The following is a 23,869-nucleotide window of genomic DNA, read 5'->3' on the forward strand; positions in this document are numbered from 1 at the left end:
ATGTTTGCCTCATAAAAGGGTATGGAATGTACAGATCAGTTTTTTTACCAGCATCAACCTATAGCTTGGTATAAACTTCCTAAGTATTCCGAGAATAGTGCTGGTGAAAATTTAAATAGGATAGGCACATAGAAATTATGACCTCTATTGAGTGATGTCCTTTCAACTTAGGACTAGTAAAAACCTTCATTTTTTTCAGAACTGAAGGAAAAAAACACATATTTAAGATCATACTTATTGGTGCATGTAAGCCATTATCCTGTCTTACTGAATTGATTAATGCTGTTGATTGTTGAAATGTGAAATGTAGTAGTCACTGTTGACTTTGTAAATATGTGCCAGAGATGAAAAAATATTTTAAGTTAATGTAAATAAAGATGTATAAAATTCAGTATCAGTCTGCAATGCAGAAACATATCTAAGATGTTAAATATTGTGTTTCTTGAGAGATGTGTAATTTCCCCCAGATGTATCTAGCTACATTAAGAATGTAAATTTTCTTTTGTACAGTATAAAAATACAGCTTTATTTGGCTTTTAACTGGATTTCCCTGAGTTGACTTTATCTTAACTAAATTTTATATCTTAAAAAGGTCTTTTCATTTTTTTTCAAGGCACACCACTTTGTATATCTGAACTTTTAATTCATTATACACCCTATTACATTAAGGCAATATGTAAAATTACCTATAACACCATAAAATAAGAAATAACATGAAGGCAGGCATGAAGTTTATACATACAATATATGCTATACATTTCTGTAGTTAATTGTGAGGATACAAATTCACTGAATTTTAAAGCAGCCAAATGAAAACAGAGAAGATTAATTACATGATTTTCAAATGTCCTTAAATCAGTTTCTCAGGTGAAACACAACTGTTTCTAATACTGAAATGCTAGAAAGTTTTCTTTCTTGGGTCCTTCTAAAGAGGAGCCAACATTACTACAATACCATTTACATTCCGTTTAGCAGTGTATGAAAGTGCCTATTCTATTTCCTTCCACCCTTACCAGCAATTAAACTTTTTGGTCTTTCCCACATTGTTTTCTAAAGATACTGTAGTCTTCTCTTGGAACATGGGTTTAATCAAGGGTTGAGCTCCAGGCCCGCTTATACTTTCCCTTTACATGCATTTCCTAGGAAAAATCTCTTTTGTGCCTTTTCCCTTATGACTGTTACTCTTGCTATGGATCAAAGCTTTATTCTCCATTTTATTTCAGATTCAAGCAATAAAGCACATTGTCTTTTTGGTATCTTGTTTATTATGCCTTAATCCAAATACTAGGAGTTCCAGAAGAGAATTGCATAAGGCAACTCACCAAGCTTGTTTTTCTCTTTAGCTCTAGATCTGCATTAGTTAGGAAGGATGAGATTCACCAGCTGACAGTTCCAGTTTTTCCTTTTGTTAGATATGTAATACTTGCTCATTTTGAAAATCTTAGAATATACAGAAAAAGTACAATGGGAAAAATCATTCTGCTTAAGGTACTGTAATACAATTGTGATATTAATAAAATAGTGGAGGCACTATTCCTCCCCACACATACTCCAGGTAGGTCACAATATTTTATAGTCCCCACATGAATTAAAGAGTCTCCCACATGAATTAAACAATAACAACTAACATTTACTGAGTGCTTAGGATGTGCCCAGCACCATCCCAAATACTTTAAAGAAAATGCAGTAATTCACTTAATACAATAGCATTAGATAAGTACTATTATTCTCCTTTTATAAGAAAAGGAAAGTACGTATGTCCAAGGTCACAGAGCTAGTTAAGTGGCAGAGCTAGGATTCAACTCAGACACTCAGGCTTATGCACTTGTGAACTTAAACATTATAACATAATGCCTCATTGGAGTATTGACTGTTCTTAACCATTAGTATACTTGCCAGACACCTGCCCTATCCTCATAAGGCCAAGCCTCCTATAGGGGATGTCAAGAAAGGGAGGGGCTAGATCTCAACAGAGCTAGATTACTGTTTAATAATAGACAAACTAAATCCATGAAAGAATACAGTTCTAATATTCTAGGCATCCATAGTTACAAATTAACTCTTCTTCTATGCATATACAGTGGTTCTAGTTGTGTACCATCCTTGGGAGAAATCAGAAAATAGTCCTTAGGTGGTTCATATAAGGGACCTTAGTTGAGAAAAGCCGTTTTAGAGTATAAAAAGCAGAGGAGACTCCCAAAATATAAAACTTAAAAATATCTGACAGTTCTTTCCCCCACACCCTTTTCCCTCCACACACAAAAAAAGCTGCCAGATAGCATGGGAGGAAATCAGAACTTTGTTGGACTGACTTAAGCAATTATTTTATGATTTAATGTTAAATTTTTAAGTACATGGGAGAGGGCAGGGCACAAGTCTCTTGTGTTTAGGACCTCTAAAGGTCTTAATCTGGCCCTGGGTTATAATGCAAGTAGGATAATCTGTGATAATCGTCCTAGTCTTGTTCAAAATGTTACAGTAGAAAGGAGTGGGACTGGCTTCTAAATAAAACTCACTTAAAGGCAGTGTTTAACACACATCAGAAATGGAAACATTATTTATGGTCCTGGTCATGCTGACCAGGGCAAACTGAGTTCAGAATCACTGAATAATTTAAAAACAGATTCAATAAGATTTTTATTTTATTCTAATATTAAGGCTTACTCTGCCAAATCTTTCACTACTGATTTGAAGTCACCTTGTGTGTGCTTTATGGGGGACTCACTGTTTCACCATCCCTGGTACAAGATGATCTTAAAGGTTTAATTTAGGCTTAATTTTTAAACAGAAACATAAAAAAAAAAAGTTGAACATATCTATTCAGCATTCTTAGATCTTCAATTTTTTTTTTTTTTTTTTTTGAGAAGGGGTCTTTGTTGCCAGCTCACTGCAGCCTGAAACTCCTGGGCTCAAGCAGTCCTCGCACCTCAGCCTTCCAAGTAGCTGGGATCACAAATTATTATTATTATTTTTTAAGAAACAATGTCTTGCTATATTGCCCAGGTTGGGGTTCAGTGGCTACTGGCAGGCGCGATCATAGTTTACTGCAGCCTGGAACTTCTGGGCTAAAGTAACCTCCTAGCTGGGACTACAGGCAGGGATACCTGGCTAATCTTCAAAGTTTTAAGCACTCTTCAAGCACGTCATTGTTAACTGTTAGGCTATGTTCTCTTTCCTGTCTCTACTCACCGCCCTCCCCTCATTTTTTTTTTTTAATTTACAATGCACAAAAAATTGCCTTCCCCTTTTTTTGAGACAGAGCCTAACTAACTCTGTCGCCCTGGCTAGAGTGCAGTGGCGTCATCATAGCTCACTGCAACCTCAAACCCCGGGGCTCAAGCGATCCTCCTGTCACAGCCTCCAAGTAGCTGGGACTACAGCTACACGCCACCACACCCGGCTAAATTTTCTATTTTTCCTAAAGACGGGGGCTTGCTCTTGTTCAGGCTTGTCTCGAACTCCGGACCTCAAATGATCCTCTCGCCTCAGCCTCCCAGAGTGCTAGGATTACAGGCGTGAGGCCACCCGGCCGTCCCCCTTTAGTTTTCTTAACTCTAGCTATCCAAAATGGAATAATGAGGTACAAAGGCTACTATCATTTCTCTTTCTCAACTGTATTCCCTAAACAGCTTCCAAATGGTGTGACTCCATCTCTTCTCTCCCACTCCTACCTCCTTAATCCAGTGATATTTCAATACAAATCTGACCAGTGCCCTACGGGCCAACTAGCCCTTCGTAATAACAGACCCGACTCTTGGAACTATAGGCAACTGCTATATTGATTTGGACCTTCTACATAGAAAGTTTTGCCCCTCCCCCTTGCCTGGCCTAAATCCATTCAACTCTCAGGTTTCAATTTAAACATACCTTCCTCCAAAGAAATTGTTCCTGACTCCTCATGGCCTTCTAATCAGGTACTCCTGCAACATGCTCCAATAAATACTGCACTTCTTACATCGTGTTTTTCTCAATATTGTCCTTTCAGTATCTCCCCGTGCTAGGTATCTACCGTGAGGGCAGAGATCGTGGTTGTCTCGCTCAATATAGTATCCTTATCGTCTAGTTCGCAGGAGTAAATGAATCCAAATGAAATAGTATTCTGCTAGTAATACTGTGGGTATCTCAACCACGTTCATTTCTTTCCCTCATTTTCTCTGTGTCTATCCATTCTATTATATTTCCCCTCGCTCTTCATCCCATTAGCAGTCTGATCCCGTCTCCATACTCAGCGCTCGGGGCCTTAGGAAGGACTATCTCCTCTTCTCCCTCTCTCAAACACTTGAAATATACGAGACCCTACCTTTCACGTCAAATGAGTAAAAGTTAAAAAAAAAAAAAGCGAATCCACTCTCATTATCTTTTTCATCAAAAAAAGGTAACTTGAGAAACCAACGAACACTTTTATGACTGCCGCAAGACATGGCAACTACTCAAGCAGCTACCTGCTGCAAACTTTCTCAGACCCAAACTACACTTCTTCCTCCCTTCCCCGGAAACGGAAAAAGGAAAGGAAAGGCCCGGAGCCCAGAGCTGAAGGATTCGTTTTCCTTGGGTTTCCTGTTAGGCGGGGCCGACAGGCCGGCTCCGACTGGCCTGCAGAGCCGTCGCTCTTGGCCGACTCCGCTTCCTATTGGCTTCCCAGGGCACCGCCCCCTGAGCAGGGCGGGAGATTCGGTGTGCGTACGCAGGCCTCCCGTCCCCCAGCTGGCCTCCGGGGTTGCCCCGCTTAGCCCGGCTCGGCGCGGACTGCTAGAAGTTGGCCTCTTTGGTTGGGACCGAAGCTGCCTTCCCTGCGGCGACGACTCAGCAGAGTATCGTCCGGCAGGTGCGAGGGGGCCGGATCCGCGCTAGGCGGAAACCTAGCACAGCGTTGTGGGGTGTCGGGGCGGGCTGCCTCCCTTTTCTGCTTAACTCTGGGCTTGTGAGGTGAGTCCAGGTGCGCCCCGCTCCGCGGCCGAGCTGGGGCGCCCGCGTCCCGGGTCGCGCGTGTCAAGGCTTCCCCTCGGCGTTCAGGGCAGGGTCTCTGCACCTCTGTGTTTGCCCTCTGCAGGCTGCCTGCGGGCTCTAGAACCCCGGGCTGGTGAAACGCAGCCAACTGGTCAGCAGCTGGAGGCACAGGGCGAAGTCCGTTAATACTTGTTGGGGCTAAAGGCTCGCTCTGGGAAGACCGTTGGTCTGTCCAGCAACGATAGGCCTTGTGTGCAAGGGACGCCTGATGCCAGCATACCTGTTTCCCGGCTTACAGAGCCCTCTGATTGGACAGAGAACTGTAACAAAAGTAGTGAAGTTGCTCTGTGAGGGAGGAAGAGGTAGAGATCATGTCCCAGAACTACCATTGTAGCGAGAACCTTTGATGTCATCCCAGCCTAGAAACATCAAATGTGTCCTGCTGACTAACTAATAGGTCACCTTGGGACTATGCTTGGTTGATAGACCAGGCTTTTTGGGTAGAGGTTTTTAAATTAAAAGGCTGTTGAAGCATTACTTTTCATTTTACAGCTGAAATCCTAATAAAACCATTACACCGTCCTTTAAATTGCAACCTGAAGAAAAATAGCATGGCCCTAACTAAACCTTTGTGTAATGGCACTGCACATTAAATAGACATCGTTGCATCACTTACCGAGCACTTTTTCTGTTAGATGTTGCATGAGATAAAAATGGACAAGAGATCTGCATTGTTAGGTTAAAGTTTAAAGTAAAAACACTCATAATAGGGAACATTAAATGAGCACTTACATACATCAGGCACATGATTTCATTTAATCGTCACGACTTTGGACAAAGCCACAGTTACAAAGTGTGGCATTGAGATTAGAACCCAAGTTTTTCTGATATTAAAATTGGTACTTAACCACTAATACATACTATCCTCTTTTTAAAAGGATTTCATTTTTTTTTTTAAATTGCAGCAAATCCTTTATTTACTGTCAAAGGAGAGTGTGTGGCTGTTATTACTCACTTGGTGCTGCTGAATTGCCTTGAAGTTAATTCCATGAAAGGAGTTGACCTATAAGCACCAAGGCAGTGCCTTGAAGGTTCATAGATGGTCACTAAATACTGCATTTTACTGTGTGATTGTCAGGCAGTGTTTTTTCAGGAACTGTTGGAGAGAAAGGAAAGTTTCTTATGAGGTCTTTAAAGAAATTTCTTCTGTTTGGCGATTTTGTACTATTTAATAAGATGCTTTAAAGTCTAGAAAAGGAAATGTTTATGTAAGTGCATTCAACTACAAATAAGACTGAATTATGCTGCCTCTGTCCTGGCAATTCTTACATAAAATACCATGGGGAGATTGCCTAGGACAGTATTCAGTGGCTTAGAATATTTGTTTTTTAATTTTCCTAGAAAATCTTTTTTATCTCCCTGAAACAACCACCAAGCTTTTACTAATGAGAATTATGTAACAGACCTTTATTCCTTTTTCACTTTGATTGCCAGGAAGCTCAAGCCAAAAATTCTTTGCATAATTTTATTTTCTGCTTTTCTTTATATTTTCCCTGACCCAGACTCCCCATTAGCATTTATAAATTTATCATTTGCTTTATTGCATTTGGTCATTGTCACTGCTTCAAATCCTTTGTAGAACACAGAAGTATATAATTAAATAAAATAATGTAGATTATGCCGAATCTGGCCATACTTTGAAGTATGCTTGATAGAACTAGTGATATTTCACCTAATGAACTGAAAAGTTAGAGGAACTATAGAAGTCTTTGGATATTTGACATATACTGATATGTGGGAAATGATTAGACTTTATGAATAATTTGCAGAGGTCAAAACAAGCATTTATGATACATTTTTATTTAATAACAGGAAAAGTATGTGGTGTAATAATCAGGAACTTAGGAATCAATCAAATCTAGGTTTCAACCCTAATATACTTTCTAATCATGTGAATTTGGGTGAATGATTTAATATTTAACCTCAGTTTACTCATCTTTAAGTGGGATAAATTATATATATAATATATAGAGATGCAAAATATCTACCTCAAAGAACCTGAGGATTTAATGAGCTATTATATATAAAAGTGCCTAATACAGTACCTGACAGCCCCTCAAAGAGCCTCTTCGTTTATACAAATATTAAAGAAATTGTTAGTTTATTTTATACAGATATCATGTAAATGCATTAAAAATTTTCTCTGATACACCCAGATTCCCCATAATAGGAAGCAGTACCATGACTCCCATCCATCCAAGTTCCTAACCAAGCCCGACCCTGCTTAGCTTCTGAGATCAGATGAGATCCGGTGCATTCAGGGTGATATGGCCATAGACAAAGAAGCAGTGTCATGATTAGAAAAATAGCCCAGGAGTATATGTTTTATGAGCAGTGGTCATAAATTATGGATGAAGTATTTATTTATGCACAAAATGTAAACCTCTTAGAGTTATTGTGAGGGTTAAATGAGAATACATTTTCTCGTTAGTATTGTGGTAAAAAAAAATAAAGAAAAAGAAAGAACATTAAAATATTTTTTAAAAAGGAGAGAACATACATTTAGAGTACTCAGAACTGTGTCTAGTATACTGTAAGTACTCAAATTTTGTCTTCCTACCCCTGAAATCCAGATGTTCTCAGTCTCTACGGCTTCCTGGCCAAAATGGTAATGATTATTTTGTCCTTACTACCATTATGACAGCTTTAGCTTTGTAAGGTCTACATATACCTATTCATCAGGTTTGTAAAAACTTGTGGATTTCTTAATTTTGCCTCGTTACTTTCATTTTCCTACAAGCTAACCCTGACTGAGTTCTTTTTCCAATTACAGGTGACTTTATCCAAATTTTCCAGCTGCAGAATGCGTAGTACCTTAAAAGGTAAGTGAAAACTGAAACAAGTTATCTAAATGTGCCAGTTGTCAAAAGAAAACTTGGCAATATTGAATTAGTATCTACACGCAGATAACTACCTGAGAGACACAGTCAATAGTTCCTCTTGTCAAAAGAAAAGGTAAAAACAGGAGTTAGAGAGGAGAGAAAAAAATTCACCGAATCTTAGTTTACATTTTTTTGAGTAAACTGATTAGTTGGCAGCAGTTGGAAATTAGTTTTAGGGCATTAGCATTATAAGTTCTGAAACTAAATTTTGTCAGAATAGCCAAAGTTAATCAAACCTTTGCTTGCCAAATTTTGAAGTTTGTTCAGTGAGGAACTGACTAGCAAATGTTGGAAAGATTCATGTTTATTATTAATATTTAGTTGTCAAGATACCTAGAAGGCCGTATTAATATTCACAAAGTTGTTTGGTAAGCATTCAGTAAAAGCAAAGGAAGATACTTGGGGTTTATTTGATCTAGGCTTGGGACACCAATGAAATACCACAGACTTTCCTCAATGGAATATCTTTCTAGTGAACACATAATAAAATCTACCAAACCATTAATTCTTTCATTGCCCCTTTTCTAAACACTTATATTAACCACCCTGTTTCTGTTACTGTGTTAGTTATCAGGATTAGTTAGAGCTTTCTTTACAAATGGAATTGTTTTCCCAACATTGTATTAATAGTTTACTTTGATGGATTTAGCTCTTCTCAAATCTCAGACATCTCTTCCCCTTGTCCCTCATTTTTCAGATAAAGAATTGAGTTATTTGCAGTCAGAGGTGTAATATTAATACAATAATGCACAGTATGCTTTTTATACATAAAAAGACTTTTTAGCCAGATGTGGTGGCTCATGTTGTAATCCTAGTACTCTGGGAGGCCAAGGTGGGAGGATCACTTGAGCTCAGGAGTTCAAGACCAGCCTGAGCAGGAGTGAGACCCCATCTCTACAAAAAATAGAAAAATTAGCCCAGCATGGTGCTGCACACCTATAGTCCCAGCTACTTGGGAGGTGGAGGCAGGAAGATTGCTTGAGCCCAGGAGTTGGAGGTTGCAGTGAGGTATGATGACGCCACTCTACCTGGGGCCACAGAGCAAGACTCTGTCTCAACAAAGACTTTTTAGGCCGGGCGAGGTGGCTCACGGCTGTAATCCTAGCACTTGGGAGGCCGAGGCGGGTGGATCGTTTGAGCTCAGGAGTTGGAGACCAGCCTGAGCAAGAGCGAGACCCCGTCTCTACTAAAAATAGAAAGAAATTATCTGGCCAACTAAAAATATATAGAAAAAAATTAGCCGGGCATGGTGGTACATGCCTGTAGTCCCAGCTACTCGGGAGACTGAGGCAGTAGGATCACTTGAGCCCAGGAGTTTGAGGTTGCTGTGAGCTAGGAGGATGCCACGGCAGTCTAGCCAGGGCAACAGAGTGAGATTCTGTCTAAAAAAAATAAAAGACTTTTTAAAATATTAACATAAAGACATATATTCATGACGTGAATGTTTAATTTGACAATGTGAATTCTTCATCGCTTTTGAGTGATTTATTGCTTTTGTTTAGGTTGGCAATGACAAGTAAACTGGAAATAAAGGAAGACAAGATGCTGGAGGTTCAATTTGTGGGAGATGATGATGTTCTTAATCACATTCTCGATAGAGAAGGAGGTACTAAGTGATTGTACGATTGAGGAGATGGTTATTGTAATGCTCATGGATTATTTCATTTTTAAAAATATTTTAACATTTTATAATATTTTGAAAATATAGCACAAAGTATTTGATCTAGTAAGACTAAATAAAAACTGCTTTAATTTTTAGTTTAATTATTTGAAACTTTAATTGAAAATTTTAAATAAAGCCTCACCTAATATGAAATGCTCAATAGTAATAGTAAATGATAACTTGAAATATGTGGTTATTTTGATTCCCCAAAATATACACTTTTAAGGTGTGTGGTTTTTTTCTAAATTAGTTATAATCAAAGAGAAAACACTGACTTTTGCCCTAGCTTTTAAGTAATAACAATACAAGTAGTACAGTTTGTTTGCTTATTTAAATGTATATGTAGAAAGAAGTTGTACCTATCATGTTCTGATTCTTTGGATGTTCTTATAGGAGCTAAATTAAAGAAGGAGCGAGCCCAGCTTTTGGTCAACACAAAAAAAATAATAAAGAAGCCAGAATATGGTTTGGAGGAAGATGACCAGGAAGTCTTAAAAGATCAGAACTATGTGGAAGTTTTGGGAAGAGATGTTCAAGGTATTTGGGGGAGAGAAATGTATACTTATATATCTGCAAGTAGCAAAAATTACTTTACAGGATACACAAAAGTAGTCTGGTAGGTTAAACAATGTTGTGCTATATTACCATGTTTTTCATGGGAAAAGTATTTGCTTCAAGTTTTTTCTCCATGGTTCTTTTTTTAATAAACAACCAATCCTGCACTTAATTATTTTTAGAAAGAAGGAATCTATAGACCAACTACTCTAAAGTTATTTTTTAAAATATCTATATTTTTAACTTACTTAAAATAATTTTATAAAGCAAGTTATTTCATTTTTACCTTGATCTTCTTTACAGAAATAGTTAGGAGGAACATTCCAGGAAGTAGTGTTGTTCAAACCCAGGCATGCTGGTATTATGGATTTTTTGTTTTGTTTTGTTTTGTTTTTTTAACACTTCAGCCAGATTCCTGCCAGCTTATACTTAAAACAATTTTTAGGCCGGCCGTGGCGGCTCATGCCTGTAATCCTAGCTCTCTGGGAGGCCGAGGCGGGAGGATTGCTTGAGCTCAGGAGTTCAAGACCAGCCTGAGCCAAGAGTGAGAGCTTGTTTCTACTAAAAATAGAAAATTTAGCCAGGCATCTTGGTATGCGCCTGTAGTCTCAGCTACTCAGGAGGCTGAGGCAGGAGGATTGCTTGAGCCCTGGAGTTTGAGATTGCCGTGAGCTGGGCTGACATCACAGCACTCTACTCAGGGCAACAGAGTCAGACTCTATCTCAAAAAAAAAAAAAAAAAAAAAAAAAGAGAGAATATGGTTTTGGTTTTAATTATAGAAGATTTTCTTAAAAATGTGTAATCAAAAGAAAAGATTGACAAATTTAACTAATTAAAATTCAGTGTTTCCCAGGAGAATGAGGAGACAAACTACAGACTGGGAGGAAGTATTTACAAAAGGCATCTTTTTGTTGTTTTTAGAGATAGGGTCTTGCTCTGTTATTCAGGCTGGAGTGCAGTGGTGCAATCATAGCTCACTACATCTTGAACTCCTGAGCTCAAGCCATCCTCTGGCCTCAGCTTCCTGAATAGGTGGGACTACAGGCACGTGCTACCATGCCTGGCTAATTTTTTTGTTTTTTATTTTCAGAGACAGTATGACACTTTTTTGCCCAGGCTAGTTTCAAATTCCTGGGCTCAAGTGATCCTTCCACCTCAGCTTCCTGAGCTGCTGGGATTACAGATGGGAGCCACTGTGCCCAGCTGCAAGAGACGTATCTGATAAAGAACTGTTGATTCAAAATATACAAATAACTCTTAAAATTCAACAATAAGAAAACAATTCAGTTTAAAAATGGGCAATGGACCTGAACAGACACCTCACTAAAGAAAATATACAAATGGCAAATAAGCATATGAAAAGATGCTCAACATCATATCATTAGGGAATTGCAAATTAAAACAATGAAATACCACTGCACACCTATTAGAATAGCCAAAATCCAAAACACTGACAATACAAAATGCTGGCAAGGATGTGGAGCAATAGGAACTCATTTATTACTGGTTGGAATGCAAAATGATACAGCCTTTTGAAACAGACTTGGACAGTTTCTTACAAACAACTCTTACCATACAATCCAGCAATTATGCTCCTTGGTATTTACCCAAATTAATTAAAATTTATATCCACATAAAAACCTGCATGTGTACCTTTAAGCAGCTTTATTCATAATTGCCAAAACTTGGAAGCAACAAAGATGTCATTCAGTAGATGAATGGATAAACAAACTGATACATCCTGACCATAGAATGTCATTTAGCACTTAAATTAAAAAAAAAAGTTATCAAAAACCATCAAAAAGACTTAAAAGAACCTTAAATGCATATTACTTCGTGAAAGAAGCCAATCTGAAAAGGCTGCATACTGTATGATTTCAACTATGTGACATTCTGGAAAAGACAAAACTATGGAGACAGGAAAAAGATCAGTGTAGAGTCTGTTTGTTTAAAAAATAGCACTTCTTTTCATCAAATGACACCACAAAGAGAGTGAAAAGTCAAGCCACAGCACAGAAAAGATACTTCTTCTGAAAAAAGGAAACCTGTGAAAAAATGTTCAACCTCATTGGTGATTAGGGAAATGCAAATTAAGACACCTTTCTTCATAAGATTCAGTTTTTACCCACTAGTTTGGCAAAGATAAAGGAGTTTGGATAAAACCAAATGTTAGTGCAAATACAGATCAATGGGATCACCTACTTTGGAAAAGTTTGACACTATTACCGTTACATGTTGACGTAAATAAATTACATGTAATAAAATGGAAAACATCTGTTTCCGAAAGAAAATTAAGGAGGAGGGCATTGTTGTACATTTTTAAAACTCTCTTTAATATCTGGCTTAATAGAAGATAAGTGAATTTTCTTATCTGCTTCACACATTCCATTAACCAACATGGTGATGTATCATCACACATCATATAGTTTCTGGAATATCTCACTGTATGTACAGTCTTGATTGACAGTCAAAAGTTAATTAATGTCTTAGTTTTATTATGAAATAGTCCCTGACCTCAGGGACCTCAGCAACCCCCAGACCACACTTTGAGAACTGCTGTGCTAGAGAGTAGGCAATTTGAAATAAGCATTCATTATACTGTAGATAGCAGTTGATATTTAAAGAGGAGATTGAAAAATGTCAGTTAAATCAGGGTCTGTTAAGAGAGCTTCTGCCATAGAACAGCTGTTTAAATCTCATCCTCAACAATTATGGTTTGTACATTTGTTCAAGAAAGAAATATAACTAATAAAGTCCCTTTTATTCCTCCCTTCCCAGGGGCAACTGCTGTTATAAAGGGAATGCATGCATATCCTTCTAGTCTGTGGTTTTGCTTTGTTTTTCTATTTTTACATATATTTTTGTGTATCTGAACAGGATGTTTTGTGTGTTAAAATTTGTATAAACAGTGTCATAGTCTGTTTTCTTTATTATGTATTTTTAAATAATTTTGTATATATGTTGTTAAACCTTTATGCAAGGTGGTGATTTTTTAGTTAAAATTTTATCTTTTTTATGTCCTGGTTACTGTGAACAGAAAAAAAAAAATTTATCTTTTTTTGCCTGTTGATTAACTTTGCCCTTTCATCCTAAATATAAGTTGCATTTTCTCTTTCAGAATCATTGAAAAATGGCTCTGCTACAGATGGTGGGAATAAAGTTTATTCTTTTCAGAATAGAAAACACTCTGAAAAGATGGCTAAATTAGGTATGTTGCTTTTCTGATTTCTGTAATTACTATTCACCTTTCCTAAGGTATATTTAACCACATTCCTCATGATTATCATCCCATTGCATTTCCTAAAAGAATGATGAGAGATTGCCTATGATTTAAGGTATGATGAGGTATTCCCTAAAAGAATGATGTCATTTTATATTGTATGTAAGTTCATTTGGTTTTTTTTCATACTCAGATGTCTTCTGCTCTTACCTAGATTATAAGCTTCTCATAGCAAGAACCCAGACTTCATTCATTCTTTTGTTCTTCCCAAAATATCTAGCATAGGTTCTTAACAAATTTTTATGAAGTAATGACTGACTTGAGAGTCACATCAGGATATTCTGAATTGATTAAATCATAGTTTTACACTCTGTATAGAAAAATGTTGTTTCTATTATAGAAAACTATTTACATAAAACTGTTAGGAATACAGCCAGGTGCAGTGGCTCATACCTATAATCCTAGCACTTTTGGGAGGCCAAGGAAGGAGGATTGCTTGAGCTCAGGAGTTTGAGAGCAGCCTGAGCAAGAGTAAGACTCCATCTCTACAAAAAATAGAAAAATTTGCCAGGTGTGGTGGTGCACACCTGTAGTCCCAGCTACTCTGGTGGCTGAGGCAGGAGCATCATCGCTTAAGCCCAGGAGTTTGAGGTTGCAGTGAGCTATGATGACTCCACTATACTCTAGCTGGGGTGACAGAGCAAGACCCTGTCTCCAAAAAAAGAAATTATTGGGAATGGTCTATTACAATGTTTTTCTTACTCAAGTTACCACCTATACCAATTACACCTGAATTGCTGATTTTCAGAAAACTGAACTAAACTATATATAATATTAAAATTAAACTGTCAATTTAGGACTTTACAAAAGTTCAGATGGCACTGGAATTGGATCTTGTGGTTTGACAGGTCATCATTTTTGAAAGCTTTATGGAAAGGAAATAATATATGTGAAAACTAAGAAGATCCATAATATACAAAGGTTTGGGAATACCAGAAAGTCAAGAGCAGGGGAATAATAGTTATCCACCTGGTAAAATGTAATGGTTTTATAAGAGGGCTTGTAATCTATAAATACAAAACACCTATGTATATTTCTTAGTGGTGCATTTTTTATTCACTCTAGCCAATGACCCGTTTAAACATTTGAGGTCAAGTAAAAATAACACTTGTTAAGTGTTGACACTAATGAGGGACATACAGGAAGCAAGTATAAAACCTGTGTTTCTGAACACAATATGAGTTAATCATTTGCCAGATTCAGTTTAGTTTTTCTGAAAGGTGTGACATTAAATACATGACTAATTTTGCATATAACATGGAACATACAATAATTTACATTAATTGATGTGTTTCTTAGTGTTTATTATCTATGTCAAGAAATTAAGTTTTTAGATCTATAAAAGTGACTGAACCCTTTGTAGGAGCTCTGAGAAACCAGAGAAGAAATGCTAATGAAATTATAAAAGGAAAGATCAAATAGACAACAAGACCAAAATGAAGCCCTAGGACAATGGAACAGGACAAAGAACAGTAGAGAAAGTGGAGAACTATTATTGTGAAGAAGAGTAAAACTCACAGGAGTAATCAAGTATAAGCTCTCCATTTGGATAATCAACATGCACATAAGTTAAAGATAATGTGTTATATCTGTAAGTGCTGCAAAAAACTGGAATATTATCTTCATGCTATGCATTTCTGTCATCACATCTGAAAAATATATACATTTTAAAGTCATGAAAAGAGAGTTTTCTAGATTGCTAGTCTTATGACCATGAAGTGTTAGGAACATTTGACAAACTGATCATAAGTTCTAAAGTCTATTTAGTTAGGACCATGTTTAGTTATGATGCTCTTTAAAAAATTTCTTTGTCTCATTAAATATTGTTGCTAATTGTGTTTACATCTAAATATATTAATAAAATAGAATGCCTTAATGTTTTGTAAATAACGTGATCTGCCAGAAAACCAAATATTACTCTGAATATAAATGATTTCATATAATTGGGCTAACCAAGATATATGGCTGGAAATAGCCTAGGGGTTAGATTGTAAGACTTTGTAAAATACAGAGAATGCATTTATCCAGGGTAAGAAAATAAATGTAAACAAATGAGCAAAGGCAGAAATACCAAGTAGAGATGACAGTGAGGAGTTCACTCAGTTTGGAGAAAGAAATGACTTTAGGGAAATTATAAATAGATTGAGATCCAATAATCCCACTACTGGGTATACATCCAAAGGATATAATACCAGTATGTCAAAGAGATATATGCACTTCCATGATCATTGCAGCATTATTCACAATAGCCAAGATATGAAATCAATCTAAATGTTCACCAGTGTATGAATAAATAAAGAATGTGTTATAGGTACACAATAGGATATTGATTAGCCTTAAAAAAGGAGGAAATGCTGTCATTTGCTACAGCATGGATGAACCCAGAGGCCATTATGTTAAGTGAAATAAGCCAGGCACACACAGAAAGACAAACACTGCATGAACATACTTACATGTGGACTCTAAAAAAGTCAAGTTCACAGAAGCAGAGAATATAATGGTGGTTAGTAGGCGCTGAGGTTGGGGGGATGTTGGTTTTAAATGTTCTTGCCACAAATATATATAAATACGTGAGCTAAAATACATGTCTTTATAAATATATGTGTGTGTTAGATAGGGCTCGATAATAGACTGATAAGAAGCTATAATTAGGCACAGATTAGTTCATTGTATAAAATACAATAGAGATGAATTATTAGAAAAATGAAAAAAGACACAAAATTTATAAATTTATACCCTGATTTTTTATTATCAGAGTCAATAGCCATGCCATTACATTCCACTTAATACAATCAAAACAAATATGACCTAGGAGCATGAAAAGAATTAGAAAAATTTTATACATGTATTGAAAGCATGTAAGCAGATGATTAATAAGGCAGACTTTTTTCTGAAAAGGGCCAGACAGTAAATATTTTTAGCTCTGTGGGATAGACAGTCTCTTGTGACTCGCCAACTTTGCTGTTGTAACTCAAAAGCAGCCACAGACAATACATGATGAATGGTGTGGCTGTGTTCCAGTAAAACTTTACTTAAAACAATTGGAAGTCTGGTTGTCCCATAGGCTTATAGCTTGCTGGCTCCTGACGTAGAGAACCACTATTTATAACTTTTTATCATTCACATTTGTAACTAAGTTATGTGTTAAATAGTGATTTAACATATTAAATGCTTACATGGACGCTTTGAGCAAACATTTTGTATATCAATATTTAATGCTTTAAATTTGACAAGTGAGCTTGCTTCTTGCTTAGATAATGTACATCTAAACTTTGTTTTAATACTCATAAAAGAAAAAACAGTCTTACAAAGGTATATTGATAAACGTAGAGCTTTTAAGGCAATATCAGCAAACTTAGATATTCATTTTTAACTCTAATTCAAAATGATACAATGATAGATTCTCAGAATTCATCTTTAATCCTTCAAAAGCCGGTTCTAACACTATTATCCTATAAAGTTATAGTTAAATTATAATTATCTTTTGGTGAACAAATGGATTCGAGTTTTTGTACACTTCAGAATTGAGTTTGACAGGCCGGGCGCGGTGGCTCACGCCTGTAATCCTAGCACTCTGGGAGGCCAAGGCGGGTGGATCGCTCGAGGTCAGGAGTTCGAGACCAGCTTCAGCAAGAGCGAGACCCTGTCTCTACTAAAAATGGAAAGAAATTATATGGACAGCTAAAAATATATATAGAAAAAATTAGCCGGGCATGGTGGCACATGCCTGTAGTCCCAGCTACTCGGGAGGCTGAGGCAGAAGGATCACTTGAGTCCAGGAGTTTGAGGTTGCTGTGAGCTAGGATGATGCCACGGCATTCACTCTAGCCCGGGCAACAGAGTGAAACTCTGTCTCAAAAAAAAAACCAAAACAGAATTGAGTTTGACAAATTAACGTTGAAATATTCTGTGTTGTAATGTGTCCCATTGTGCATAACTAGTACAATGCTCAAGCCAGTGCGACTCCACATGAGTTTAACAACACTTGGACTGGTTCCTTGTTCAATAAGATATGTTCATGAATTTGGGTATTGCTGCAGTATCAAACTGTAAAATTTTCTAAATATTCTTTTTTTTTAAGACAGAGTCTCACTCTGTTGCTTGGGCTAGAGTGCCGTGGCGTCAGCCTAGCTCACAGCAACCTCAAACTCCTGGGCGTAAGCGATCCTCCTGCCTCAGCCTCCCGAGTAGCTGGGACTACAGGCGCACGCCATGATGCCCACATAATTTTTCTATTCTTAGTAAAGATGGGGTCTTGCCCTTGTTCAGGCTGGTCTCGAACTCCTGAGCTTAAGTGATCCTCCCACCTCAGCCTCCCAGTGCTAGGATTACAGGCATGAGCCACCACACCCGGCCTTAAACATTCTTAATTTCTGTATTTATCATAAACCAGTAACAGTTTATGGACTGACACTAGCTTATGGCTCATATACTCTGAGTAGTACTGAAATATAGGATGGGTTGGAATAGGGAAATCAGGAAAGTTGTTATATCATAGCATTAAAGAGTATTCATTTTAATTATGAAAAACACTGTGAAAGAAATAACAGCACAAGGGAACACATTAGAGACAAAGAAACTGAAAATAACTTCCATGTATCAGCAGGTGTGGAGAAACTGAGAACGAAGCTTACCTAAAAGAGAACCTGATGAATGTAATTTTGCAGAAATCAGAGTAATGTGATACATCTGGGTAGAGTAGGGCTTGACCTGTGGCTTTCATCTGGAATGAATTCATTGGTTAGAGATGGCTGCCTAAGGCATCATATTGAGAAGGAGTCTTAGGAGCCAGGCTTAGTAGGAAATGGTGTAATGATGAGTTGGTCATAGTTGTGGGAGGGTTAAGATGTATTAAAGACAAACAGTGAAACTAGTTAAGGAGGTAAGCATGCTGGACATGAAGTATAGAAGGTAAAAGATAAACAGGGTATGAATTCACAGAGGAGAGGTTTGATGGGGCCAAGCAGCGATATAAATCCATGTTTCTGCTAATACTTATAAAATAATTCTATTTTAAATCATTTAAGAGCTGTATTTCAAAGTGTATATTGATGGAGCTCCTTGACAGTGTTTCATTCAGCAATCATTTATTGACTTCTCAAAATGGAGGAGTAAAGATACCAAAATGACTAAGACAGTTTTTCACAGATTGGTGAAGATTATACCTACTGATACAAATAAAAACAGAAGTAAAACAATTGTTCTTAAGTTTGAGCGCTGTAATAATGATAGCAGTTACTATTGAGCAATAACTGTATGCTAGGATCTGTGCTCAGTGATTTATCTATCTATCCATCTATTTAGATGAGCCTGTGGAGACTGAAACTAGAGAGGTTAAGTACCGTGTCCAAAATCACAGAGAGGTGGTAGGGCCAGGTTTAGATCCCAAGCTTGTTTAATTCAAAGCCTGCATCCTTACCTGCTATTGCACAGCTTCCATAGAGTTTTAATAGTTATTTAAAATCAGCTAGAGAATTTTTATGTTTCAATATAAAACCGAAATTATCTCGGCTAAGTTGCTTTGTACTTTTGTGGCTTTTGTTGATGTGAATTTTTCCCCCTATCCTGTGGATCAGTGGATCAGCAGCCTTTAATCCAAAAATGGTGTAAAGAGAGGACCAAGGACTGTGCTGTAGGCATGCCTAGAATGTTTGGAAGGATGAGGATGGTGAAGAAGAGATGGAATAACTATCAGAAGTAGCCACATGACCAGGACAATATCATAAGAGCCAAAAGGAGAAATAATATCAAAGAAAGATTTAACAACAACAAAAAAAAACCCTAATAATTATATAGACAACCAAGGAGGTTTGAGAAAAAATAAGAAGCCAGTGCATTTGTGGAGACTGTCATTAGTATCTTGGGTCAGTTTCAGATTAGAGAATAAAAATGGGAGCAGGATAAAAAGGGTTTAAGAGCAAGTAAAATGGCTTTAACTTAAGCAAATTCAACTATACCTTCTCCATTAAAAAATAAAAGACGGGAGATAATTTAGTATGTACCTTTTTTCTCAGTGAACAATGTCTCAGTATGAGTATTAACTTGGGAAATGTAAATCTATTCTTTCATTTGGGTTCGTTTCCCAAATGTCTCTCATAGTGTGAAGAATGTAAGCACCATTAAAGATTATATTTTTCATTTAAAATGGCCCCTAAACAGAAACTCACTATTCCCATCTGATGCTCAGTTGTAGACATGGTCATCTGTTCAATACTATATTACATTTTTTACATTATTCATATGTATTGTAAAAGCTTTAGACACAAAATAAAGTGTACCACACTTTATGGAAAATTTAAGATATTTTAAAGTATAATTTTAACTATGCATAATTTTCACTTGATTTTTTTAGTTCCCATTTTCTGGCCTTTCTTCCTCACCCTTAGCAAAGATGTGCCTCAGGTATATATGGTAAGAAATGGAAGGAGTATAAGTGGCTGATGGAGAGAAAAGAGTATGATAATTAGAGAAAGTAACAAGATCAAAGTTCTTTCTTTTTTGAGAAACATGGATAATTAATTGAAGGAAGATTTGAAGATGTGAAAAGACAACTAATAAAGGTGAAAACAGTAGTACTCTTAATAAGACTAGGTTTATTTATCATTCTGGTAAAAGTAGCAGGCAGGTTTTTGTTTTTTTTTAAGAATGTATGTAAGTGAAATAAGGCTGTTTCCCTCTTCATCTGCTGTTGACCATTACAAGGTTTTTATATATTTCTTTGTTTGTTTACAGCTTCAGAACTGGCAAAAACACCAAGAAAAAGTGTTTCATACAGTTTGAAGAATGATCCTGAAATTATGATAAACATTCCTCAAAGTAGCAAAAGTAAGACATTACCTCGGTTGTTTGAAAGGAGTTTTCATAGTTGCTTCAAGTGAGAGGTTACTTTTTTCTTGGCTATGTGATTTTTAAATATTCTTTTCTATTCTGAAAATTCATTCAGTAGAGTGTAATTTATACTCTAACCTGTGTCCCTTTGTGTATCCATATGTAGCAGTCAATAAAAGGGGAAGATATCCATGCTAATTGAAGTTGTGCAAATTGACAGGCCCAACTAGAAATAGTCTTTAAGTCCCATTGTCATTTGCTTGAGTTACACAGTTGTTCATGGAAGATTTGGCCTTGGCAAATATTATATGAAATAAGGCTTTTGGGGTTTGGAAGTTTTATAGATTGTAGAGAACTGTGGAGCAGCTGTTTTGAATGACCCATTCCAACTAGGTTAAATAGTGTGCTGTTTATCTTCATTTATTTTTTATTAGAGATGGGATCTTACTATATTGCCCAGGCTGGAGTGTAGTGGCTATTCACAGATGTAATCACAGTACACTGCAGCCTCGAACTCCTGTGCTCAAGTGATCTTCCTGCCTCAATCTACTGAATAGCTGGGACTACAGGCATGCACCACTGAGCCAAGTCCTTGTGTACTTTTTAATAATCAAAAATAAAAGGGGCAGAAGTTTAAGGTTGCTGTGAGCTAGGCTGACGCCACAGCACTCACTCTAGCCCTGGCAATAGAGCGAGACTCTGTCTCAAAAAAATAAAATAAAAGGGGCTCCATTTTCTCTTGTTAGAATGCTACAGAAATGCAGGAAATAGCTGTAATTAATTGAAAGTAATCATGTAATTAATAGCAATAATTCAGCCTCTAGTGGAGATATAATTAAGAATTCAGTAATATGTGGTAGCCTCTGTGTAGAAGCTGCACCTTTGTTTTTGATGAAACTAGACCATGATGAAAAATGAAGCATTTGTAGTAAGTCATAGTTTTTTGTTTCATTCTTTAGAGCATTCTGCTTCAGACAAAGTTCAGCTGAAGGTAAGCAATTGACTAAAAACAAGGAAAACCTTTAGTGTTACAAAGTAAGACATGATAGCCAAAAATTCGTGAAAAATTTCCTCTCAATTAATAGAGTGCTTTGTAATTTACAGGTATTTGGCAGTTAAATACCTAACTAATAGATGGAGAATTTGAGATTCAGAGAGGTGAAGTGACTTACCTGAATGCATCTAACTAGGAGAGAAAAAAGCTAGAAAATGAAGCCAGGTCTTTTGGACCCAGCTGTTGTGCTTTTTTTCCTGTGTCAGAACTATCCCTGAGTGACACTTTAGGCCTGATCGTTTAAAAAAAAAAACAAAAAAACAACTATTCCTGGGTATTTTTGACTTAGTGGAGCTAGCCTGGAATATTTGGGGTTTTCTTTTGTTTTGTTTTGCTTTTATATATAATATACTGTTGTTTCTTACGGGAGGTTGATCCCAAGATCCATTAAATCCATTACTATATCCTTTTATAATTTACATTTGAAAACTAAACTGTTTTAGGTAAATTCATTCCAGGATATCTAAAAGAAATTGACAATTTTTATCTCATCTTTTGTGGTTTTGTGGTTTTATTTTTTTCATTATGCCTTGTCAAGTGGCCCCGTCTGGATATGGGCAAGCCCAAATAGGCATAGAGGAATCTAGGCATTGAGTATGTGGGTGGTAAGTGTGTCCAGCTCTGGGTGGCAATAGGTTTAGACATGCCTGGTCTTATGTACAGACTAAGTTAAGCAGACCCCTTAGATAAGAATGTGAGTATAGATATTTATGGCCTGTGCAAGAATGTCCTATTTAGGCAAGTCAAGGTGTGGGACTAGACATGTCAGAATCTCATTTGTCTTTAATAATGCTTTTTTCCTATATTATATCTTGTATATTGTATCACTATAAAAGAAAAAAAATTCATTGCCATAATCCATTCAAGAATTTAGATACATTAGAGCATTCTTCTCAAGTTGTAGTTACAGTCTGTGAGTAGGTCTTGTCAACTGTCCTAAAAAACAATCAGAAAACCTGTTGCTCAAACAGGGCTACACACTGCAATAAGAGACAACATCACGGTGACAGAGTCTTAGAAGAGCAAGTTCAAGAGAAAATATGTATAGGGCTTGGGGATCCTGTGCTCAAGTGCTGTAAGGAAAGGTTTTTAAGATGAGGAACTAATTGATATTGGACAAAGTTGGGGGCATGCTGCTTTAGCATTGGTAGACACAGTTGAAAGAGGGTTTTAAAGTGTGTCTTGATAACTAAATGGTTGTTTAATAACATAAACAAACTGTTTGTCCTGGGGAGTAATCTGTCTGCCAAATGAGCAAACTGTCAAGATACTGTCTTTTTTTTTTTGAAAGAGAGTCTCACTGTGTTGGCTGGGCTAGAGTGCCGTGTCGTCAGCCTAGCTCACAGCAACCTCAAACTCCTGGGCTGAAGCGATCCTTCTGCCTCAGCCTCCCGAGTAGCTGGGACTACAGGCATGTACCACCATGCCCGGCTAATTTTTTTCTATGTATATATTTTAGCTGTCCACATCATTTCTTTCTATTTTTAGTAGAGACGGGGGTCTCGCTCTTGCTCAGGCTGGTCTCGAACTCCTGACCTCGAGCGATCCTCCCGCCTCGGCCTCCCAGAGTGCTAGGATTACAGGTGTGAGCCACTGTGTCCGGCCAAGATACTGTCTTTTTAAGCAAGAATTTTCTAAAACACTTATTTTGTCATGGGTGTTCTGAGTCCTCAGGCTTGAATTAAGCTATATACATGCAAATTGTCTCAATTCTCAATCTTGAAACCAATTTAGTAGAATACAACCTGCATTTTAAAAAGTGAAATAGAACAGAATTTAAGATCTCTATTTGATAAGTATTATTTTATCATAATTTTTTTCAGTTATATGTATACACATGTGTATTGGATCAAGATGACAAAATGTAAAAATAAAATCCTGATCAAAAAAATTTGAAACGTACTGTAAACCCATTGGTAAGGGATCAGCTCAGTTATTATAGTATTATTCTTTTTTTTTTTTTACTTTTTTCTTTTTTTTGAGACAGAGTCTCGCTGTGTTGCCCGGGCCAGAGTGAGTGCCGTGGTGTCAGCCTAGCTCACAGCAACCTCAAACTCCTGGGCTTAAGCGATCCTACTGTCTCAGCCTCCCCAGTAGCTGGGACGACAGGCATGCGCCACCATGCCCGGCTAATTTTTTCTATATATATATTTTAGTTGGCCAGATAATTTCTTTCTATTTTTTTAGTAGAGACGGGGTCTCGCTATTGCTGAGACTGGTCTCAAACTCCTGACCTCGAGCAATCCACCCGCCTCGGCCTCCCAGAGTGCTAGGATTACAGGTGTGAGCCACCGCCTGGCCTATAGTATTATTCTTAATATCCCAAATCAAATTCTATTGACATCTGTAACTAGCACCAATAGCCTGTCACAAGATGATAGACTTAAATTTTTTGTCGTATTTTCGTATTGCCAAACACAATGTACTTTATCTTTTTATCAGTACTGCTAGAAATTAACATGTGTATAACAGTGGACATTTTACTGTACTAGAAATTTAATAGTATTAAAGTATGTGAGAAGAAAACATAATTTGTACTGCATTTAAAAATTTTTTTGGCTGGGTGTGGTAGCTCACGCCTGTAATCCTAGCGCTTTGG

General features: G+C 37.0%; 1 protein-coding gene across 1 annotated transcript in view; it reads left to right on the forward strand.

The window, feature by feature from the left end:
• Positions 1 to 4,678: 4,678 nt before the first annotated feature.
• The window catches only part of ORC2 (origin recognition complex subunit 2), a 44,146-nt gene continuing 24,955 nt past the window's right edge, over positions 4,679 to 23,869 (forward strand). The window contains exons 1-7 of the mRNA XM_045559772.1: positions 4,679 to 4,825; positions 7,781 to 7,829; positions 9,392 to 9,495; positions 9,946 to 10,089; positions 13,227 to 13,316; positions 20,121 to 20,213; positions 21,176 to 21,207. Coding sequence (XP_045415728.1) covers positions 9,399 to 9,495; positions 9,946 to 10,089; positions 13,227 to 13,316; positions 20,121 to 20,213; positions 21,176 to 21,207 — 456 coding nt within the window. The 5' untranslated portion in view covers positions 4,679 to 4,825; positions 7,781 to 7,829; positions 9,392 to 9,398. The remainder of the gene's footprint in view (positions 4,826 to 7,780; positions 7,830 to 9,391; positions 9,496 to 9,945; positions 10,090 to 13,226; positions 13,317 to 20,120; positions 20,214 to 21,175; positions 21,208 to 23,869) is intronic.

This window comes from Lemur catta, chromosome 8 (genome assembly GCF_020740605.2).
Source record: "Lemur catta isolate mLemCat1 chromosome 8, mLemCat1.pri, whole genome shotgun sequence".
NCBI lineage: Eukaryota > Metazoa > Chordata > Mammalia > Primates > Lemuridae > Lemur > Lemur catta.